General features: G+C 44.7%; 1 protein-coding gene across 3 annotated transcripts in view; it reads left to right on the top strand.

The window, feature by feature from the left end:
- The window catches only part of Dapk1 (death associated protein kinase 1), a 204195-nt gene that overhangs the window by 175778 nt on the left and 4640 nt on the right, over nt 1–23777 (top strand). For all 3 annotated transcript variants that reach the window (XM_042686658.1, XM_042686656.1, XM_042686657.1), the window contains exons 20-25: nt 4802–5024; nt 9694–9882; nt 13197–13394; nt 14352–14490; nt 16065–16185; nt 21717–21905. In XM_042686658.1, the coding sequence (XP_042542592.1) occupies nt 4802–5024; nt 9694–9882; nt 13197–13394; nt 14352–14490; nt 16065–16185; nt 21717–21905 (1059 nt within the window). The remainder of the gene's footprint in view (nt 1–4801; nt 5025–9693; nt 9883–13196; nt 13395–14351; nt 14491–16064; nt 16186–21716; nt 21906–23777) is intronic.

The following is a 23777-nucleotide window of genomic DNA, read 5'->3' as shown; positions in this document are numbered from 1 at the left end:
CATGGGGATCTTATAGTCAGCCACAGTTGAGCATTTGCTCTGCAGGAGTCAACAAACCATGAGAACTAAGTTTTCCCTTTCCCACTGAGCTAATTTACTGGCTTTAGGAGTCTCTGCCCCCCCCCCCCCCGCCCGACATACACTCTGGTGGGTGGATACCATCTCCTAACAGGAAAAGGTTACCCTTTCTGCTCCATCCTGTTCAATTCCTGCCAAGATACAAAGCCCTGACCAGCCCTCCAAACCTGCCCAGAACTGAGTTGTTACCTAGCCAAACTTAATCCTCTTTGATCTCGAGCAAAGGATTCTTTCTCCTGACTGATGGCGAGAGGGTTGCATTTAGAGTTTGTATTGGTATCCACTTTCCTATGTCCTTGCCAGTGCCATTTACTGATTTAGTTATTTTAATTGTGTACTTATACTGGGGCTTGAACTCAGGGACTTATGCTCTTACTTGGCTTTTCTAGTCAAGGCTGATGCTTTACTACTTGCTTTACTTCCACTTCTGTCTTTTTGCTGGTTAATTGAAGATAAGAGAGTCATAGACTTTTCTGTCCAGGTGGCTTCAAAACTTGGATCTTAGATCTCAGCCTCCTGAGTAGCTAGGATGATAGGTTTGAGCCACCAGAACCTGGTTCCACTCTTACCTGAGGTTTAAATAATAGTTTCAGACATCTGGGGAATTGGTTTATTTTATTTTGTGTGAATTATCAGGTTTTCTTTTCTTTTCTTTTCTTTTGCCAGTCCTGGGGCTTGAACTCAAGGCCTGGGCACTATCCCTGAGGTTCTTTTGCTGAAGGCTAGCACTCTACCACTTGAGCCACAGCACCACTTCCAACTTTTTCTGTTTAGATGGTACTGAGGAATCAAACCCAGGGCTTCATGCATGCTAGGTAAGCACTCTACCACTGAGTTACATTCCCAGCCCATTGTGAGACTTTTCTACAAGTGGAAAACAAGTCGTTTTCTTCTCCTAAGCCTAAGCCAGGACAGTGGGGTGGTGCCCACTAATTTTGGAAAACAAGGAAGTATTGGAAGTTTCCCAGAATTAAAAATTCACCAGGAGTAGAACACATGGGCATAATTAGGAGCAGCCCACCCCTTCCTGCTGGGTCTGATTGCATCCTCCTGCCATTCTACCCATGGAAGTCACTTCACTGCCCAGTGATCTTCTCTGGATCCCCAGATTGTGTCTCAATGTCAGCCTGCACAGGTTTATTCATCTTTGCCGATGAGAAAGTGAAAGCTAGATTATCAAGAAAAAGGGGCTAGAAGAAAGGAAACTAGAAGTCCAGAGCTTCTCTGAGCACTCCAGACACTCATTGCTGCACACATTTAACAGATCCCCCAGGTCAGCTGTATGCCAGGACCTGTTCTGACACTGCTTACAGTATGGACAGGTAAGAAAAGTGCTAGACACTGTAGGGCAGGCCAAGGCTTGGCTAGTCTAGCAATGGTCTAGAAGCCAAAGCCAGCCACCACCTGCTTTTGTGACTAAATCTTACTGCACCACACCCACGCGCCTTCATCTGCTCTCACCTCTGGCTGGTTTGCATGCAAGGCAGAGCTGGAGTGCATCAGGGACTGTCTTTCCCTTTGCAGAAAGCTTTGCTGCCCCCTGGTGTTTGTGTCAGGCACTAACCTAAGATGGTGAGATGCAGTGATAGAGCGGGGACACTTAAGAAAAACAGATAGATGCTGACAATCCTAGCATAGGAACAGGGGAACAGAACATGTGACACAATCCACCTCCATGACCACCTGGAAGGTTCTAGTTCAAAATTCTGAACATGTCAGAGTTGGGAGCTGTTTATGTTCCCTTCCCTGTTGGTGTCCATCTGTACTGGGGAGGGCCCGCTCAGCCCCTGCATGCTCTGGGGTTCACGTGTGTTCCAGCCACTCCCACAGACCCAGTGGATACACACACCAGAGTATATCTCAAAGCAGGAGCCACACTATAGGCAGCGCCATGATCTCAGCTCCCAGCCCTCCCTTGCCCTAAGGCTAGTGGACAAGTTCCACCTGGCCCAGCCATTGAATGTAAGTGACCAAATCCCTGTCTCAGGGTGGCCTTGCTGCTTCCGTAAGTATTTATCATAGATGGACATGCATCTGTCCAAAAAATAGCATTCTTTAAAACAATGTGGTAAAGATGAGGTACAGTGAGGTTACAGTTACAGTTACATAAGTCAGGTAATGACATTTCTTTTAGGACAATGCCACCCCTTCCTCTCTCCCAGTTTTCCCCTCCTGTCCCCACCCAAAAGTTGTATAGTCCATTTACAACAGAGAATTTGTGTTCTTAATCACCTTCTAGAACTATCTTTGAGTCCTTCCACTTTGTTGTAAAACACATTATAACTGGTTTAATGAAAGCTGCCTTCATAGACGCTGCTGTTATCAGGCAATTCCTTCTGCTGCGCCTTCTAGTGGCGAAAGGTGAAAAAGCACCCTCCATGAGATTTTTATGGGCCTCAGGAATATGCATTCTCCCAGGTTCTCAATAGGGAAGATGGGGGTGGAGGGTGGGGGGAGTCTTCCTGCAGGACAAGGTTAGATTTCCTTAGAAGGGGGAAGACCTGAGGGTAGTTTTCTTGCATTTCAAGCTTGTGGTGAGCTCTATCCATCTCGATGGGAGAGATGTTTTCTGACATATGTTTCCAAGGCCATAGAGAATAACAGTGGGTACTCGCAGCCCGGTGCGCCATCTCCTGGTGGAAGGGAGAGAAGTCAGCCCCAGGGAGATGTGAAAGGTCCCTGGAAACTAAGGCAGGAAGTTGTGTGTGGGGGGGAGTGGGAAGAGTGGGGGGGGGGGGGGGTTGGGTTCATTTTCTTGTTCTTTGTCCTTCAAACTTCTTTTTCCTGTGGGCTGTTACCCAGGCCCCACTTGAAAAGTGAGTGTGTATATCCCAAATTGAGGACATCATAAAAGCCAAATTGAAAATACAGTATCAGATATTTTTTTAAATCTTGTTTATGATCTCCATCATTGTTTAGGAAAAAGTTACTTGAGCTTGTGACCGATTCTCCGGGAAAGAATTGAAGCCCTAGACAGATAGATCCTGAGGATGGAGGAGATTGTGTTCACACTAAGATCAGCCAGCAAATGAATCTGCCCATGAAATAAAACCCCAGAGAAGGGCTAACATGAGATGCACCATTTGTTGGTGCTAGCCTACGCAAGAGGGGCCTTTTCTCTTTCTGTGTGCTTTTCTATTTCCCCTGTCTCAAGATCAGGGCCTGGGCACTGTCCTAGCTGTTTTGCTCAAGGCTAGTTAGTGCTCTTGAGTCACAGGTCCACTCCACCTTTTCGATGATTAATTGGAGATGAGTCTGTCTTTCTCAGGCTGGCTTCAATCTCAGGCTCCTGAGTAGCTAGGATTACCAGTGTGAGGGACCAGTGCCTGATTTTTAATTTTTTTTTTACTTAACAATTGTTAAGTAAATTGTTAAGATTGTTACTTAACAATCTTACCATCAAGATGCCCCCACAGCAGGGCACTGGTGGCTGTCAGACACATGACAGTTACTGCTGCATCTTCTTATTTTGTTTCCGTGCCTCTTCTGACCCGCTCCATTTAAAGGGCACGCACATCCCAGCAGCATCCCTGCACTGAGTTGGAAACCATACTTGTAAAGCTTAGACATCACTTCACCCTCATCTCACAGGGGCAAGGTAACCCAGGAACTACACTATGCAGGGTGTGTGGGTAACTGTATTCAAGTCCTCTGAGAGTTGAAAGGCTGGAAGACTGCTTCCGAATGGATGAGCTGCTTGTTCCTGTAGACAGGATAGAAGTGTTTGCTAGAGCTCCGTTTGTGCATAAACCAGGCAGAAATGAGCCACAGGATGGCACCATTTCCCCATGAAAACCAAGTGCTCCAGAATCCAGTGTGAAAGCAGGCTTTCTGCCTTTCTCCTGTCACAGACAAAGCAGTCACTGGCTGGTAAAAAGGGCGTGTCTGTGATTTAAGATGTTAAGAGTTCCATCTTCCCTATGAGTTGTTCACAATCCAAGGTAATCGCTGTCAGCACTGTGGTGCACCTGTATACAACACCCGAGTGTGCTTCTGTGTATAGCTGTGGACAGGGCTAGTGTATTGGAAAGGATGATGGCGGCTGATTCTCCACATTAAGTAAAATCAAGTGATATGAAAAGACAGAAAGCAGAGCAGTGTTTAGCTAGGGGCTAAGGAGACGGGCAGGGATGTTAATGGGGTAGGATTTCCTATAATGAGTAGGAATTCCTATGAGATGGGACTTTGGATAGAATAAGATAGAGGTGGTGGTTGTACAGTGCTGGCAATGTGTCCAGAGCCTCTGAATCACACACTATATGTTGATTTCACTATTCTGCTTACCAGAATTTTCTCCAGTTTTTTCCAGTTGAGTGCTGGTAGCTCACGCCTATAATCTTTAGCTACTCAGGATGCTCAAATCTGAGGACCAAGCTTCTAATCCAGCCCACGCTGGAGACTCTTTCCTGTTAACTACCAAAAAGTTGGAAGTAGAGCTGGGGCTCAAGTGGTAGAGTGCCCACTTTGAGTAGAAAAGATAAGGTACAGGGCCTAGCCCTGAGTTTAAGCCCCAGTTATACTCTCTCTCACTCTCTCTCTCTCTCTCTCTCTCTCTCTCTCTCTCTCTCACTCACTCTCTCACTCACACACACACAATCAGTGGAGATGGAGATGTGAGAGGCATGTATAACATGAGTACAAATTACAGCTAGGAACCTGGAGTCATCAAGTGTAGTCCCCTCAGCATCCTGTGACTAATGGGCTCTTGTTTCTATGTTTCCAGGACACACACCGAGGACTGTTCATCCAGCAGCTCCGACCCACGCAGAACCTCCAGCCAAGAATCAAGCTCAAGCTGTTTGGCCACTCAGGGTCTGGGAAAACCACTCTGGTGGAGTCTCTCAAATGTGGGCTGTTCAGGAGCCTTTTCCGAAGGCGCCGGCCCCGGCTTTCCTCCACCAACTCTACCCGCTTCCCACCGTCCCCTCTGGCTGCTAAACCGACAGGTAGGAGCCTTCAGATGGCCTCCATGTCTCTGGGAGCTGTTGATCTCTATACCCTCCACTCAATGACTCCTCTGTTTTGGTTGTTGGCCTGAGTATGACTGGATCCTATGGCCTTGGTGGCTGTTGACCTTAGGTCCATCCTCTTCTTGTCCAACAATGGCCAACTGCCCCAGCCCTGGAACAAAAAGGACTTGAGAGACATCATAGTCACACTCAACCTCCACTCCTCAGAGGCAACAGCTTCATTCCTCTTCCCTCGTGTCCCTTTTCCATATCCAGTCACGGAAGTAGGCTTCCATTAGTGCTGCCTCACTGTAATTAGGGGCTTCCAGGTTGCTTGGTGAGACTTGGGTCTTAGGGCTCTAACACGATCTGCTCTTGGCAGGTCTGGAGGGGGGTGCTGCCCTACCTCTCATCTGGGTCACCCAGACCTCAGAGCTGCCTTCTGCTGCTGAATCCCACTTCTTCCTCACCCCACCCAGGCAGCAGGAGCCCGGTTCCTCCAATGGGATGGTTAGGAAGATAAATTTAACCCGTACAGCCCTATTCTCCTGTCTTTCTGGCATCCCATCATTCTAAAGGAGAGGAGCTTTACCTCCAGTCGGAGCTGAAGGAAGAGATCCTTCCATATGCTTTCCCTCTGCTTGGGAAAAGTACAAGTCTCAGACTGGGGACATGAGGATTTGTTTTATTTTATTTTATTTTTTTATGGGTCCGGTCGTGGGGCCTGAACTCTGGGCCTGGGCGCGCTGTCCCTCAGCTCTTCAGCTCAAGGCTAGCACTCTACCACTTGAGCCACAATGCCACTTCCGGCTTTTTTTTTTCTGCTTATGTGGTGCTGAGGAATCGAACCCAGGGCCTCATGCATGCAAGGCAAGTGCTCTACCACTGAGCCACCTTCCCAGCCCGGACATGAGGATTTGTAAGTCATGAGAAAGTAACACAAAGGAACAAGAGATGGGAAAGGAAACACCCAGAGATTCCCTAGTTTGCAAGCTGAGTGCTCCTCAGAAATGAAATTCCAGAGTATGAGTGGATACTTTTGTAGAAAGCCCATGAGAAGAGCCTTGAGAGATTGGTACAGCACCCGTGAAGCTGGATTCCAGGCCTGAAGCTGGATCATTTCATTTCATGATCAATATTCTGGGAGGTCATATCACAAACCCATTATAGCCCAAACTAACCCAAGGCCAAGTGATAGGTGGTATGTCTTGCCTGGATGAGATGGGTGGGTGCTGTGGATTGTGTAGACTGAGGAAAGGGATAAACAAAACAGAAATCATTACCAGTGTTTAAATCAAGAGATGGCCCCTGGAAAGCTGAGTATTTGCCTTCTTTTGGAACATTGGAAGCATCGGCTAAAGTGTATTCACCTTCCTGTCTGGCCTCTCATTTGAGAAGGCAGTGCTCTGTTCCTCAAAACTGTATCCTTTCTCAGCTCAAGTGTCCATTAGAACAGGGGAGAACACAAAAGCAGACCCCCTACCTATGTGTGAAATTCTATCCTGTGACCAGCCATATTTCAAGCCGGTGAAGAAAGGACAGTCCGCTTGGAGCAGGAATGATTTGAAGTGTAGGACGCCTGGGTAAGGTCATCCTGGCCCCAAGGTGGCCTCAGAGAAGACCTAGTTAAGGGCAGGATGCAAAACCCAGAGCAGCCGTCATTGCTGAAAGCCCTAGTGGCTTGGCTGCTCCAGAGAGTGGGCAGGCAGAGGGCTTCTCCGTCCATCCTGGAAGAAGGTGATTCTTCAGCCATGAAATCCCACACCTAGCTGCAGCCCATGAAGAGGCAGGAATGGTGCCCACAGGCTTCAAAATACTTTTTCCTTCTGTCTCAAGGAGTCCAGGCACACCCTGGTGAGACACCTGTGGCTCCACATTAAGGGAGATTCCACTCTGCACAGTTAGGGGTGCAGTGGACTGGGTGCAGCTCTGTACTGGGGAAGGGCATCGTCATTCTCTGGCCCTTCCAGCTGATTTATCCACAGAAAGATGTTCTCAGAGTAGCTGAACCTGGCACCGTGATTGAGGCCTTGGGAAGCTCAGTGTCTGGCAGTAGACGGTGCTTACTGAGGGACAGAAGGTGCTGTTAGTTTCTCCACCCCTGGAGAAGCCATACCTGCGTGCGTGCCTCCAGCTGCTTCCACAAGGTGCAGCCTTGTTACCTTGTGGTGGCACTGCCTTGGCTGTGCTCTGCTTTTTCCCAGCCAGAGGCCAGGATCCTTGTGACCTCTCCTGGAATGGTCAGACCGTGGTCCTTTCTATGGCAGGGCCCCAGGCTTTTGGCCCTTTGGCATTACTACTTCTCCTGAAGATGCTGGAAACAAAGATTGAGTTCCCAGCTAGGAGATAGGGCATGTTACTCAGCTTCGTGGCTCAGTTGTGGTTCTACAAGATGAAAAGAAATATCCAACTTCATCTTTCCCTTGACTAGAGAACTGCATTTCAGAAAGACATAGGACCCTAGCATCAAAATGAGCTCTTCCTCAGAGGCTTCCACTTGTTACCTCTGGGGGGCAGTAGTGAGCAAACCTCACAAAAAAAATGTTTCCAATGTCATGATTTGTTCTCTTTCTCAATAAGCTATTATTTGAAACCTGCTATATACAAAACTTTTATTCCCCACAAAAGCCATCATCACGATGGAAGCTACTTACCAAATATCACCCACCCTATTCTGCAAGGAATTGCTTTCCTACCATGCCTACTCCTGGCACATGGTCCTCCTGGATACAGGTGGAGGGCCAAGAGATGGAAAGACAACATTCCCAAAGCTCTAGTGAGACATGGAAGAAAGATCTACAGAAAAGTATGCTGAGATGTCAGCCATGATTGGCTATGCCACTTTATTTTCTTTTTTTTTTTTTTTAATTTAATTTTATTTTATTGGAGAACATACTGTACAGAGGGGTTAAAATTACATGGGCAGGATAATGCATACATTTCTTACCAAGCATTGCAGCCTCCTCCTTTGTTTACTTTCTTCTCATTTTCCCGTTAGCCACGTTTTATGCTTTTGTAATCAGAATAATATGTGTGTGTGTGTGTGTGTGAGAGAGAGAGAGAGAGAGAGAGAGAGAGAGAGAATCTTTCTCCTTTGCTGCCCTTCCCATTTTCCCATTTCTGTACCCAACCTTTCCTGGCTCACTCCATGGGTATTCCTGTTACCTTCATCCCAAGTCTTCATTCTTGGTCCCAGAATACAGATTTCCATCTTGTCTTTTCAGGTGGAGATGATCATTTCTCTGGCCATTTGCAATGTCTGTCATTACCATGAACCAACTGTGCCATGTGGTGAAGGTTTAATCATTGAACCCCCTCCCCAGTACATTCATTCAGTCAGTACTCAGGTAGAACTGGTCACAGGTCACACCCTGAGTCACAGTTCTGAAGCAGATGGGAGGCTTCCGTCCTCACTGTGAGGGGCCTGGTGGGCTGACTGCTAAGCCATGGGAATAGCAAGATACTGGGGCCTATTCTTCTGTACAGGGGAACCAGACATCTATCTGTACCCTGCAGAACACGAACACACACACACACACACACACACACACACACACACACACACACACACACGAGTCTGTCACCATTTATTAGTTCCATGTTACTGTCTTTTTCTTTTTTTTTTTCTTCAATGTGTGGATACTTGGGTTTCAACTGGGCCTGAGCACTGTCCCTGAGCTTTTTCTCTTAAGACTGTTACTCTGCTACTTAAGCCATACCTCAACTTGTGGCCTTTTGCTGGTCAATTGGAGATAAGACTCTCACAGATTTTCCTGCCCCAACTAGCTTCGAACTGCTATCAGCAGATCTTAGCCTTCCAAGTAGCTAGGATTACAGGCATGGGACACCAGCACCGGGCTTTCATATTATTGTCTTTAAACACACCTGGCAAACTTACTGAAATATGTTGGTTTGAAAATGAAACAGTTAATATCCTTCCTATAAATGGAAAACCAGTACCACCACCACAGTTAAAAAGAAACACAGAAAAGCAGGTGGTAGAAATCCATCTGTGTCTCTCCTTATTAAGGAGGGAGGTTAGCACTTACTGAGGGAATCTGAGAGACTGCCTGCCCAAATGAAGACTTGCTGTTAGAGCAACCAAAGGCTTTCAAGGGATTCTCGAAACTCATATGGCGAGGGTCAGTGGATTTCATACCATGTCTTAGGACTGTCTAAATGCCTTTATATTCAGCCTGAATAAAAGAACTTTCGTGTACCACAGTGATGTACGTCTGTGTCACTTTGGGGCCTGGTGGACACCCCCATGAAACTTTAATGAAAGGATGGTCATGAGGGGGAAGCAAGACAAAATAGAAGAGATGTTGTCACACTAGCTAGGAGGAAGCCATTATTCCTGGTGTCCTGGGGAAGGTGAGCTTTGGGGAGAAGCAGCGGCAAATGAACGAAGAAAGAAATATCCTCACCTTGCCCTCTCCTGTGTCCCCTATCAGCTGCCTCTAGTCTAAAACCAATTGGCAAGTGAGCTTCCAAAATGCAGTCCAGAAGGTCAACATCTGGGGAGCATAGAGCAGGACAGAGAGAAGTCTGGTAAAGTTCTGGGATATAGACTTTGACTTCCCAAGAAGGAAAATGCAAGGTGGAGCTGGGAGGGGAAAACAAGTACATACCACCACCCTTTTTGAGATCTCTTTCTGGCCTACAGTCTCTGTGAGCATCAACAATCTGTACCCTGGCTGTGAGAATGTGAGCGTGAGGAGCCGCAGTATGATGTTTGAGCCTGGCCTCACCAAGGGGATGCTGGAGGTGTTTGTGGCCCCATCTCATCCCCTGCACTGCTCAGCTGATGACCAGTCCACCAAGGCCATTGACATCCAGAATGCCTGTCTGAATGGTATGTACCACCTGCCCCACGGGAAGAAGCTTGTCCCAGAAAGTAGATACCACACTTAAAGAAAATCCCATATGAACTGGCACTGACAGTGTCCCAGAAATGGACACTGGCTAACTCCCCTGAAAAACAAATCTAAACAGTAGGGTTTCATCTGCACCTAGCAATGCACTTAGCACAAAGTAGATGCTTAATACCTGACTAGTGAATAAGTGAGAATACCTTTCACTGTTAGAACTGAATGCCCATCTAGATGAAAAGTCTCATAAAACACACACTACCAAATTTGCAGGACTGAGTTTGAGAAAGATTTTTTTGTTGTTATTTGTACCAGAGTTTAAACTCAGTGCCTCATACTTGTTAGGCTGGTGCTCTATCACTTGTACCATGTCTCCAGCCCAGTGTTTTGCAGGTTACTTTGAAGATATGGAGTCTTGCAGACTTGTGTGCTTGGGCTGACCTTAAACAATGATCCTCTGCATCTCAGCCTCTTGACTAGGATTACAGGCATGAGTTACAAGCACCCAGCTTACAAGAGATTATCTTTAAATACAACTAGAGTCATAGCTACTGGTGTGTGTGAACATAGGTACTTCTTTTTACATATGCACAATTTCAAGTGGTTTGCTTGTTTGTTTGGAGGATAGAACCTCATTATGTAACACTGGCTGGCCTTTTAACTTTTCATCCTCTGCCTCAGCCTCTTAGTTGCTGGGACTACAGTCATGCACCACCACATCTTGCTAAGTGTATTCTTCCCTTTCAGGCATTTACAAGAGGATAAAGCTTTCAGTCTTTCTAGGGAAGATTTCCTTTACCCAGCATACACTGGGTGATCATGGGCTGAGAAAGGAAGCCCAGAGACCAGTGAGGGATGATGGTCTTTTTCAAAACCACTCAGTGTCACAGGAACCAACTGAATTCAAGGAGACCAGCATTGCCTCCTTCTGAGGGTGCTGGTGTCCCAGTTAACCTGACCACCTTCCACTATACTAGGCCTCTCAAAGGTTCCATCATCTGTTAATAAAGAACCTGTTTGGCTATGACATAATATCTGTTAAAGGCTGTGGTGTGTATCTAGCATGGAGAGGCCTTCAGAAGATGGCAGTTTGGAGTCATTCTCAAGTCAGCCTTATCCTATATACAAGCAGTAAAACATTAGACTATCCAGTGTTTGTTGCCTAAAGTTGAGGTTATTAACTATCAGTATGCCTGTGAATCACCTGTAGGAGGGCCCTCTAGGACCTAGTGACTCAGAATTCATCAGGTCCAAGGGTTTCTCGGAACAGATGCTGCTGTTCTAAGGAACCCTGCTTTGAGGACCACTGGATGCAGTGAGTAGAAGTAGAAGTCCATGGGTGTTTGCTGTCTTCAATGCTGAGTGTTCTGCCAGAGCCTTGAAACAGAGCTGCCCTGGCAGCACAGACAGAAGGGAAGTTTGCTGGTAGGTCTCACTTTTTCTGTCTCCACCTGCTTCTCTGCAGCTCCATCTTCATACAAGTCAGGACCCCAACATGCAAACTTTCCAGAATTTTCTCTGCTAGATTTTTCACTGCTCAATTAGAGTAGTCACCCTGTACTCCAAGAGAGGCTGTAGAAATGGCTTTAGATATTACAGAACAACTTTTTTTTATGGGGGAGGAAGGTACTGGGGTTTGAACTCAGGGCCTCATGCTTGCTAGGCAAGCATTCTACCACTTGGCCCATTGTTCTTGGTTTTTGCCCAGGCTGGTGTATGTGGCTTCTGCAAAGCTGAGATGGCAGGCTCACCCAAGCTTTTTGCCTGGGCTGGCCTAGAGCTGAGATCCTCTTGATCTTAACTTCCTGAGTGGGAAAGATTACAGGCATGCGTCACCACACCCAACACAGAATAACTCTGATTACTTGGTTTCTGATTTGGAAACACCAAGGGAGAACATTAGAAGGAAAGAAACTTCTACTCCTGAAACATAAGAGTCTTGTAAAGAAGCCTCAGAGGATGGAAGGTGGATGACACCGTCTCAGTGGAACATGGCAAAGTAGAGGTAGAGTTGTTACATGTCCAGGTGGCTAGACAGTCACTGGGAAGCCCTAGTTTCTGTTAAAAGTCCACGTCAGAATGTTGCTGCAGACTCTGGGGCGATCAGCGGTGCCCATAGCAGCATATTAGAAAGCAATGCTTCCCCTTCCACACAAGTGTTATTTCCTGTTTCTCCCCTTCCCAGCTAGCGGAATCCCCTTCCTCAAAGTTTCTCCATCTCTTCCACATCCAAACTACCTGCCAGTTACACATCTCCTCCTGTGCAGAGAAGCCAGCTCCCTTTCTTTTTCCTGTTCCTGGGATTGAACTCAGATCTACAAGCACTCTACAACTTGAGCTACATTCTTAGTCCTGTTTTAGCTTGTTTTAAAGATGGAGTCTCTCAAAAGCTTCTCCTAGGCTAGCCTGCAACTGTAATACTTCCACTTAACCTTCCCAAGGAGCTGGGATTCCAGGCATGTGCAGTGATACTCACTTGACTGACTCACTTCTGACCAGCCAGAACAGATCCCTGGATCACTTTGAAAGAGTGAACTTATTCACGGTGTCACCAAAATTAATGTTACATCTCATAGTGATATAATGATATTTGGAAAATTTTATATCTCATTCTATTCTAAATATTCATACCTATTTAAGAATATGAAACTTTTTCTTGTGTGTTGTCTTATTGAATTCTACTCTGACTCTGTGGCTCCTTCCTCATCAGAAGTAAGCTCTGTAGGTAAAGATGGAATATGCATATTAAGTCGATATGTGTCTAAAACTGTGCTAGGTTGAGTGTACTACTGCACATACTTCTGGGGAAGCAGATGAGATTGACCATAGTTCCTTTCCCAGGAAGATGGCTCTTTTTTTATATATCAATATTTGAGGGAGAAAAAAAGATACATTTATATAGTAACATATAATTTCCACCTACGTATCTAAGTTGTACACATACCACACTCACATGGGTGACTCTCCAGGATATTTTGAGTAGATAATAATTATATTAACATAGCAAAGGTAATACACTGAAATAAGCAGATTCATAGAGAAGGAGAACAACAAATATGGCTATGGCTGGCATAGTGAAGTAAGTATTGCTTTGGGTCTGTGCATCAGGAGGGGTGGACTCATGAATATAAATGTGTATCTACATACATAAATGGTGTCCTTATAAGTGTCTGTGTGTTCTTATGTACAGATGAATGCCATAAGAATACTGATCTTATGCAGAATCCCTCAGAACGATTGTGTTTGAAGTCTGTGGTGTTGTTTCAGGATAGTAATCTGTATTTTTCTTTTTCTGTAGGAGTTGGTGATTTCAGCGTGTGGGAGTTCTCTGGGAATCCTGTGTACTTCTGCTGCTATGACTATTTTGCTGCAAACGATCCCACGTCCATCCATGTTGTTGTTTTTAGTCTAGAAGAACCCTATGAGATCCAGTTGAACCAAGTGATTTTCTGGCTCAGTTTCCTGAAGTCTCTGGTCCCAGTGGAAGAACCCATAGGTGAGCTGAGCCCAGGGCCAGAGTGTGCCCTGCTGTCTTCCTGCTATGGCCCCGGCTTGGCACACAGCTATGGCATGCTCAGACTCTGCAGCTTGGATTTATATCTGGCGCTCCCTTCCTTTCCCTTTCTCATTGGGAGTTCTTCTTTCATGGTCCCATGTTCCTTTCTCAAAGGCTTCATCCTAGACAATTCTTTGAGCCAGTTCTCACTTCCTTCTACACCTTAGAGCCTTGGTCATTCTTGCTGGGTGCAGAGTGGAATCCCCCTTGGATAGCTCTCACTCTTGTCCCAGAAGGGCCCAGGACCTCAGCAGGATGAGCTGACTCCATTTAGACCCATCCACTCTGGAGAAAAGACACCAAGCAGTCTGCCTGTGGCACGTGGCCTTTCTTCCCTTTAGGAAGGATGACATGGAGTGGACTTCTGTTGTTATCTACAACAGGGGGAGTACTCTTCTCTGGGGAAATGCCCTGTTCCAAAGCCAATTTCTTGTTCCAGAAAGACAGGACAATAAGATAAATTTAGCTTGATTCTCCCTCCAGTGCTGCCTTTTTTTTTTTTTTCCAGCCTTCTCCTTTGTGGACTTTTCTTTTGAGAGAATCCCCATTAGCAAGAAGCCTGCTGTGTGAGTTGAATGCAGTTTCTCTCTGAGACTGGGAAATGGCTTCCTCTGGTCCTGTGTAGGGCACCCCCGATCAGAGATCTAATCTTCTCCTCCCACTCAGCAGGAGCCGTTTGGAGGAGGTCCTGAGAGCTGCCTTTTGTGTTGGCTTCTGTTCTGGAGCCTCCTTGAGGCTCAGGATGGCTTATCTGTGTCATACTGCACAGTGGGCTCAAAATCATCCAGTGGACAGTTGACCTAGGCATGAGGCCAATTACCTCTTCACCTGGGCAGAAGAACTCGTCAGGTAAAGAAGAGGCCTCGTGTCCTGACAGAGTTTATTTTGTGCCCTCAGCCTTCGGCGGCAAGCTGAAGAATCCACTCCGAGTTGTCCTGGTGGCCACACACGCAGACATTATGAACGTGCCCCGTCCAGCTGGAGGGGAGTTTGGCTATGACAAAGCCGCATCTCTGCTGAAGGAGATCAGGAACAGGTGAGGGGCGGCCACTGGCTCTCAGGGGAGGGGTGGGAGGAGTCTTCCTGCCCCTGGGACCTGAGTGGGGTATGAAAGGCAGCAGAGGTCACATGACCCACATGAGGACTATAAGGCCTTTCTTCCTGGTTGATCTTTTTGGTTGCACTTTTCTTATTCAAGTGAGTACACATTTAACAGCCAAGCACAGAGTGCATAATAGGAAGCTTCTCTCCTACCTCCCAGCCCCTCTGCCCACAGAGAACTTCTGTGGGTTCCTGTTGCCTTCACTCTTTTCCTGGTCATCACCATAAAACAATCAGTGTGAACAAACTTTTCCTGTAATGGGGCTGAATGGGATAGGAACATTAGTAAATCAAACGGATGAGGGTGCATCTCATCTCAAGTATTGTGGATCTTTGTGTCCCTTACAGTGTGGGCTCTACAGGTAGGGTCAGGGGTCAAATACCAATTTTTTGCTTAGACTTTTGATCAGTCATATCAATGGCTAGAATGACAAAGGTGCACCTGGGGAGCTTACAAAGAAAGGTTTGTTTAGCTCAAATGTTTTTGGAGGCAAGAAGTCAGCCTGTCACCGTATCTGGTGAAGACACCCACTGGTTGTGTCACATCCTGGCTTGTGGCATCACTGATGTGACCACACAATGGTACAGGAAGCCAGAAGTTCAAGGATCAGCCTCCCTCTTTTGTAACAGCCCTGCTCTGAGAAGTACTGTTACCATGTCCGGAGTTCCCATGGTCCTTGGGTAGTACCCTGATGACCGTAGCTCTCTTCATTTAGGCCTCACCTGTTAAAGGTTGAACCTTTGGTGTATAGGCTACAGCTAAACCATAGCAGATGTCATTTTGAAAGATATGTGACCCCGCAGCTCTGTATCACATGCCACAACACACATCTCAAATGGCCTTTCTGAGAAGTGTGTCTCTTGTCCCCCACAGATAGAAACGGGTCTTCTATGGCTATTTTCAGACAGGCATTGTGACTTTCATCTTTCGTTTTTCCTTCCTGCCTACCTCCCTGCCTGCCTTCCTGCCTCCTTTTTTCTTTCATACTAGGGATTAAATTCAGGACCTCAAGCTTGCTAAGTAAGCAAACACTTCACCACTTAAGCCCGTTTTTGTGTTGGATATTTTCAAGGGAGCAACTCACTTTCTTTCCAGGATGTGATGCTCCTGCTCGTGCTTCCCAGTGTTGCAGGAATGATAGGCATGTACCACTGCACGCAACTTGTTTTCTACCTCTTTTCTTAGTCACTCTACTTTGAGCAGCATCTCCTGTCCTCACCTGGAAGTGAGTACATTGGCCTGCCTTTCCCTGCATCAGGAGGAGCTCACAGCTTTCCATACTGTGTTCTGCAACTCTGTAGAAACCGATATTTCCCTGTGTATGACTAAAGTGAACCCATATTTTCCCACACCTTTATATACAGTCATCTAGCAGAGTCCCCAAATGGGCCTGTGCAGGGACACCAGGAGTCAAACCAGCCAATAGTGCCAGTAGTTTCCAGGTCCTTGCCCAGGAAGACCTGGTGAGATGGAATCAGGACTCATAAGGTCCCTGCTCTCACTCTTAGGTTTGGGAATGATCTGCACATCTCCAATAAGCTGTTTGTGCTGGATGCTGGGGCTTCTGGGTCTAAGGACATTAAGGTTCTTCGGAATCACCTACAAGAAATCCGGAGTCAGATTGTCTCGGTGAGTACGTCCTGCAGGGCCTGTTCCTAGCCCTTACCATACCTGCTCAGGGTGAACCAGGAGTTGGTCTGTCTGATGTCCTCTTGGTTTGCATTGGTTTTGAGGGAACAACTTCACAGTAGGACCCAGGATTCTTGCTCTGGAGCAAGGCAGGAAGTAAAAAAGGGAATGGGAGAAAATGTCTCTTTAATAGGCAAGGTAGACCATCTTGAGAGTACAAAATTCCGACAGTTGTTTCTTTGATGGTTTAAACATAAAATTCCTTTTTACAAATGACAAAAGCCGTGAAGGAGAACACTAGAAGGGGTGACATTGCTCAAGATGCATTGTTGGGCTAGGAATGTGGCTTAGTGGTAGAGTGTTTGCTTCGTATGCTTGAAGCCATGGGTTCAATTCCTCAATACCACATACACCTGGATCTGTGGCTCAAGTGATAGAGTGCTAGCTATAAGCAAAAGCAGCTCAGGGATGTGCCCAGGCCCAGAGTTCAAGCCCCAGGACTGGGAAAAAAAATGCATTGTACTCATAAGATTATTTGTTGAATTGAAATTCCTGTGTACAATGACTTCAATATAATAATAAAGTAATTCTAGTGTGCTTTATTGTCGAATATTTAGAGAGCAGAGTTAAGTAGACAATACAAAATTTATTGAGAGCAGTAAAGGAGATATGACAGTAACAGGGAGGAAGAACATGATCAAAATATTGAGGCATGCATGGAACTATCACAGTGTAACCTCTATGTATAATTGAGGTATGCTAATATTTTTTTTTTAGAAAGATAACTAGGGCTAAGCATATTGACTTACGTCTCTAATCCCAGCTACCCAGAACATGGGACCAGGGATTAGCTTGAGCCAAAGTTGCTGAGACCCAATGTCAACAAAAAATCTGGACAGAGTGGCTTGTGCCTGTCATCCTATTAAGGAAGTATAAGTAAGAGGATCTTGGCCCAGGCAAAACGGGGAGACTCTACTCACTACTTAGCCCTCCATCCCTGAAAATACTTGATATATTAAATATGCAAAGATAAAGCGTGAAATAAAATATATTAAGTGGGAATTTCAGAGAATATGTTTTTTTAAAGAGACTAAGCTTCTTAAAAATTAGGATACACTTGTATCAGGGGGCAGGGTTTCATCGACATTTCCATTCATGCATATAGGGGACCCCATCAGTCTTCCCCTTTTATCGTCCTCCCTGATCCCCAACTTTTTTAAACAATTGCAGTACATGGACCATATTTGTCCTACTTCACCTCCCCATCTCATTGACAACTATCACCCTACGCAGCACGGTGTACTTTCATGTCCTTCCTTTTTCAATTTGTTTCTTTCTCTATTTTATTTGTGTGTGTGTGTGTGAGAGAGAGAGAGAGAGAGTACTGGGGCTTGAACACAACTCTATTTCCAGCTTTTTGGTGATTAATTGGAGATAAGTGTCTTCTTCATTTTCTTGCCTGGGCTGTCTTTGAACCATAATCCTCCCATAGTAGTTAGGATTATAGGCATGAGCCACCAGCATGTGGCTTCAGAATGTTTAACATATACTGGTATAAACATGTGTCAAACAATCCAAAGACTGTTTTATAATTCCCACTCCTCTGGGGATATGTTAAATAGTTAAAAGCTTTTATCTGTCTGGGCTAATTTCTAAAACCAAGAGCCTACAATTCTCACAACTGAATTCATTGTATACAGCTACTTAAAGATAATAAAGATCCATAAGTCATGTGAATTGTAAAAATGGTTTGGAGACAATATTAGCTGATCAAAAAATGCTGTAAGAAACAAAGTCCTCCAATCAATACCTGACCCTTTTCATGACCCTGACCCTTGGCATCTATTTGGGTTATTTGGCAGATTCCCGAATTTCTTACATTTATTTGGTTTTCAGACAGATGATACCCTCTTGGAGAATACTGTATTCTTAATTAAATTTATTATTGTCTTGAATAGGCACAGTGACAATAAGTCAAAATAGGGAAGAATTACAATTAATCCAATCACTTTATAGTTTTCTAATGGATTAGTAACTTCAGCATTTTTTTTTTTTTTTGGTGGCACTGGGGATTTGAAATCAGAACTTTATACTTGCTAAACAAGGGATTCGACTTGAGCCAGCATTGCCCCTAGCTCTGCAATCTCAGCTTTATCAACTGAGCAACAGTATTCTTTTGTGTTTAGCTCCGTGTGTATATGTTTGCGTGCATGCGTGCAGTGCACACACACATGCACACACACATGCAGGCACCAGTACTGGGGCTTAAATTCAAGGCATAGGCACTGTCCCTCAGCTTTTTTACTCAAGGCTGGTGCTCTACCACTTGAGCCATAGCTCCACTTTCCACTTTCTGGTTGTTAATTGGACATAAGAGTCTCAAAGACTTCTGCATAGGTTAGCTTTGAACCATGATCCTCAGTCTCCTGAATAGCTAGAATTACAGACCTGAGCCACTTGCTTTCTGCTTCTATCATTCATGTTTATTTTCTAAATATCTATTAAAATTAGAGCTGTATGCCCAGGGATTTCACCATGGTATTTTGCATGTGTATATATTATATTTTAATCAGAACAACCCCTATATTCAGTCTCTTCTTGTCTCTCTACTCATTATTAAATAGCTTTCAGCTATTCTAGCTTCTTTAGTCCATCTGCACACATAGATGCAATATATTTTGATATAAAGAAACCTTTTAAATCAATGTGTATTTTTGGGGGGGGGGGTTCCGGTCGTGGGGCCTGAACTCTGGGCCTGGGTGCTGTCCCTCAGCTCTTCAGCTCAAGGCTAGCACTCTACCACTTGAGCCACAGCACCACTTCGAGCTTTTTTCTTTTTGCTTATGTGGTGCTGAGGAATTGAACCCAGGGTCTCATGCATGTTAGGCAAGAGCTCTACCTCTGAGCCACCTTCCCAGCCCAAACGCTGAGATTTTTGAGGGCTTTGATTAGAGGGTAGAATTTGGGTAACAGGAAATACATAGTTTGAGAGGGATACTATGTAGTATGTGGCTTGCAGGCTTTCCGATTAGGACAGTATGTTATATGAATCAGAAGCAGAGGATGGTATATTTTATAATTTAACAACTTTAAAAGGTTAAATGTCTGGGTGCCAGCGGCTCACACCTGTAACCCTAACTACTTAGGAGGCTCAGGTCTAAGGATCATGGTTCAAAACCTGTCAAGGCAGGAAATTCCCCAAGACTCTTAACTCCTCTAGAACTACAAAAAACAAAAAAAACAACCAGAAGTAGAGCTGTGACTCAAGTGGTAGAGCATTAGCCTTGAGCACAAAAGCTCAGGGAAAGCACCCAGGCCTTGAATTCAAACCCCAGGACTAAGGTACATATGTGTACACACTCATATATATATATATATATGTATATATATATACACATATATTACATATAATATATTAATTATATAATATTATATATAATATATTATATAATATATTACACATAATATATGTTATATATGTGTGTATACACACACACACACACACTAAAAAACAACTTCAAGCCAATTACTAAACATTTCAACAAAAATACTCACAAAGTACTCTACTGGTTAAAATCCACTTGAATGTTGGAAATAATGTTCATTCTCTCTTTAAAATAAAATTTTAAATGTCACAACTTTGGGGGGAAGGAGGAGTTGGGGAGGGAAGGGGTGGTAGGGGAAAAACAAAGGAGAGAGTTATAATGCTTGAAAGGAAATGTACTCATTACTCATGTAACTGTAAAAAGTACCTATTAAAAAATAAATAAACTTTACATCTGTTCAGATTGAAATAAACTATACAAACTCAATCTTCACCAAAATGATGTATTATTTCTAGAAAACAATAAAACATTTTTTATATAAGTTTCTTTTATAAATCAAGACAAAGCAGTAGGTATAATCATGGAAAAAGAAGCAAACCAACAAATCAATGACCTGAACATACGATCAGCCTCAGATTCTGTCATGACTGTGAAGCAGAGATTCCCATGATTTACTTGCTGAAAAGCTTATAAAAATATAGGTTCACGCTGGGTACAGGTGGCTCATACCTATAATCCTAGCTACTTAGGAAGCTGAGATCTGAGGTTCATGGTTCAAAGTTAGCCTGGACAGAAAAGCTTGTGAGATTCTTATCTCTAATTAACCAGCAAAATCTAGGAAGTAGGACAGGAGAGAAAAACTTGAGAGGTTAAGGGAAGGGAAGACATTGTCCAAAAAGAAATGTACGCTTTACCTGACTTATGTAACTATAACCCTTCTGTATATCACTTTTTATAATAACAATAAACACATTTTAATACATTTTAAAAAGTAGAGTAGAGGTGTTGTGCAGGTGGTAGAGCACCAGTGTTAACTGAAAAAGCCAAGCCAAGGGCATAAGGCTATGAGTTCAAACCCAATACCAGCCAAAAAGGAAAAAAAGAAGAAGAAGAAGAGGAGGAGGAGGAGGAGGGAGGAGGAAGAAAATATAGACTAGGAGGAGGAGGAGGAGGAGGAAGAGGAGAAGGAGGAGGAGGAAGAAAATATAGACTCAGTGGGCACCGGAGGCTCACTCCTGTAATCCTAGCTATTCAGGAGGTTCAAAGCCAGCCCGGGCAGGAAAGTCCATGAGACTCTTATCTCCAGTAAGCCACTCAGACAATCATAAGTGGTATAGTGGCTCAAGTGGTAGAGCACTAGCCTTGAGCTGAAGAGCTGAGGGACAGCGTTCAGGCCCAGAGTCAAGCCCCACGACCGACAAAAAAAAAAAAAAAGAAAAGAAAAGAAAATGTAGACACAGTAAAGTCATGAAAATAACAACCAGCAAGGACAGGCTCTTCCATTCAAACTTTACCTCCAACTTGCTCCTCTGAACAATATGCATTCTCAGCTCCTCTCTCTTAGTTTCTAAAGTGACTATTGCCAGACTGAAGCAGTCATTTAACAGGAGGGGAAGAACTGAGTGAACAAGTGGAGGGAGAAAGAAGGGGAGGAAAAAGGGAGAGAAAAGTGAAGAGTAAAATACTAGGAATTAGCACTTCCAGATGGACCATCATTGTAAAGATTCACTGTTTAACATGAGTAATAGCTTTTTTCACTCCAGGCTGGCATTCTATTACTTGAGCCACAACTCCACTTCTGGCTTTTGAGTGGTTAATTGAAGATAAAAGTCTAATTGCCTAGGCTGATTTAGATCCTTGATCCTCAGCTTTCAGCCCTTGAATAGATAGGATTACAGCTGTGAGCCATAGGCACCTGGTTGAGTTCATAATCCTAAAGTCATCATTATGAAGACCTACTGCCTGTTTAGCATCAGTAATAGAACTAAGAATCCTCACAACGCGATATTTGATAGATCTTGCTCAAGGTAACACAAAAACATTTATGTGCACCAGTACTCCATCAAAAACATCCTAGTGCGTTTGTGAATTAGAGCAGCAGTCTGTGAATGAATGAATGGCATGGTCTCTAGCAGGCTCCTCCGTAGACACTCACCCCTCCCCCAACAGCTTGGTAGCTAACCCATCCTGCTCTGCCCACTCTAGGGCTGCCCTCCCATGACACACCTGTGTGAGAAAATCATCTCCACGCTGCCTTCCTGGAGAAAACTCAACGGGCCCAATCAGCTAATGTCACTGCAGCAGTTTGTGTATGATGTACAGGACCAGCTGAACCCCCTGGCCAGTGAGGAGGACCTCCGGCACATCGTGCACCAGCTCCACAGTGCAGGCGAGGTAAGAGCTTCATGAAGCTGGGAGGGGATATGGGGGGTATCAGGGAACTCACCTCTGTCCAGCTTCTACAGCAGAGCCCCACCCTGGGTTACAAAGCAGAAACTACTTAGCTACCCACCTGAGCTATAGGCAAGGCTGGTAGACCTGCAGCTTTTTATACCTCAGATGATTCTCAGAACTTTTCTACCTTAGCATCTATGTAAGATGCTAAGTCTTCCAGACCCTGATAGTTAGGGGTGCAGGGCCCCTGCATCAGATGTCGGGGTCTCCATGCCCTGTCAGGTACTCTGCTCCTCTTCCCAGAAGCCCCTGCTTAGCTGCTCCTATGAGTGGGGAGGGTCTCATTCCATATAGGTTCTGAGTTGATAAATAATTGAGAAAAGGTAGTGAGGTGTTCCACTAAGACAGACAGTACACAGGTGTGCAGAGCAATTAAAATGTGAGTAATACATTTAAATCCCCAGCAAGCAAGAAATGCCCACTCAAAATGGTAAGAAATGGAAACTTTCAATTGTGTTTAGCACTGGGATATAGCACGTTTTGCTCATCATCACAGCCTTTCTGTTCCGCCATCCTATAAAATCTATGAAGTATGAGAGCTAGTCTGGCCAACAACAGAGAAAATGACCATTCATAAGCAAATAGAATCAGTCCTAAGAATATTAAAAACCAGAACTTCAACCCTTATCTTTTTGGATGCCACATCTTGACCAGAAGGGGTGTGTGTGTGTGTGTGTGTGTGTGTGTGTGTGTGTGTGTGTGTGTGTGTGTGTGTGTGTGTGCTGTGTGTTGTTACCTTGAACTCAAAGTTGGTGTGTGTGTGTGTGTGTGTGGTGTGTGTGTGTGTGTGTGTGTGTGTGTGTGCTGTGTGTTGTTACCTTGAACTCAAAGTTGGGTTTTTGCTCAAGGATGATGCTCTTATCTTTTTGGGTGCCACATTGCTCAAGGATGGTGCTCTTATCTTTTTGGGTGTCACATCTTGACCAGAAAGGTGTGTGTGGTGTGTGTGTGTGTGTGTGTGTGTGTTGTATTGTTACCTTGAGAATAGTGTGTGTGTGTGTGTGTGTGTGTGTGGTGTATTGTTACCTTGAGAATAGTGTGTGTGTGTGGTGTATTGTTACCTTGAGAATATTAAAAACCAAAACTTCAACCCTTATCTTTTTGGGTGCCACATCTTGACCAGAAGGGTGTATGTGTGTGTATGTGTGTGGTGTGTTGTTATGTTGAACTCAAAGTTGGGTTTTTGCTCAACGATGGTGCTCTGTTACACACTTGCAGCATTTTTGCTAGTTATTTGGAGAGAAGAGTCTCGGATTTGTCTACTTGCTGGCTTTAATCTTAAATCCTTTAATCTCAGTCTCTTGAATAGCTGGGATTACAAGCTTGAGCCTCCAGCACCAGTCTCTGAGCTGCTGAATCTAGAAAGGAGTCGTTCGTTCCCTTGGGCCTCAAGCAGTGATGTTATCAGACTTTAAACTTCCAGTAACAACTAGCTAATCAACTGATTCCTCCAGCAATATTGACCAAATACAATGAAAGAGACAAATGCCAGGGTCGGAGAGATCCAAGTTGAGATTGTAAGAAATACCTGAACGTAAATCATGTTTTAACCATAACAATATACTCTGTTAGCACACCATTGTCTTACCTTTTAGTATTTGACCAGCAGCGTTTCCAGATTATAGTGTATAATCCACATAATTTGGCATCCCACCTCTCCAGTGCTTGAAGCTTTGATTAAAAAAAAACAAACTTGAAAAGATGTGGACCCCACCCAGGCTGGATCTGGCCTCCTCAGGTCCTGTGGCTGTTCTGTAGATGTTACTCACATTTTCCTGTCATCCTTCTGTCTTTTTTTCTGGTCCAAGAGCC

This window comes from Dipodomys spectabilis, unplaced genomic scaffold, assembly GCF_019054845.1.
Source record: "Dipodomys spectabilis isolate Male_0828 unplaced genomic scaffold, ASM1905484v1 ptg000098l, whole genome shotgun sequence".
Lineage (NCBI taxonomy): Eukaryota > Metazoa > Chordata > Mammalia > Rodentia > Heteromyidae > Dipodomys > Dipodomys spectabilis.
Note: the sequence above shows the minus strand (reverse complement) of the source record. Positions and strands in the feature narration are given on the sequence as shown.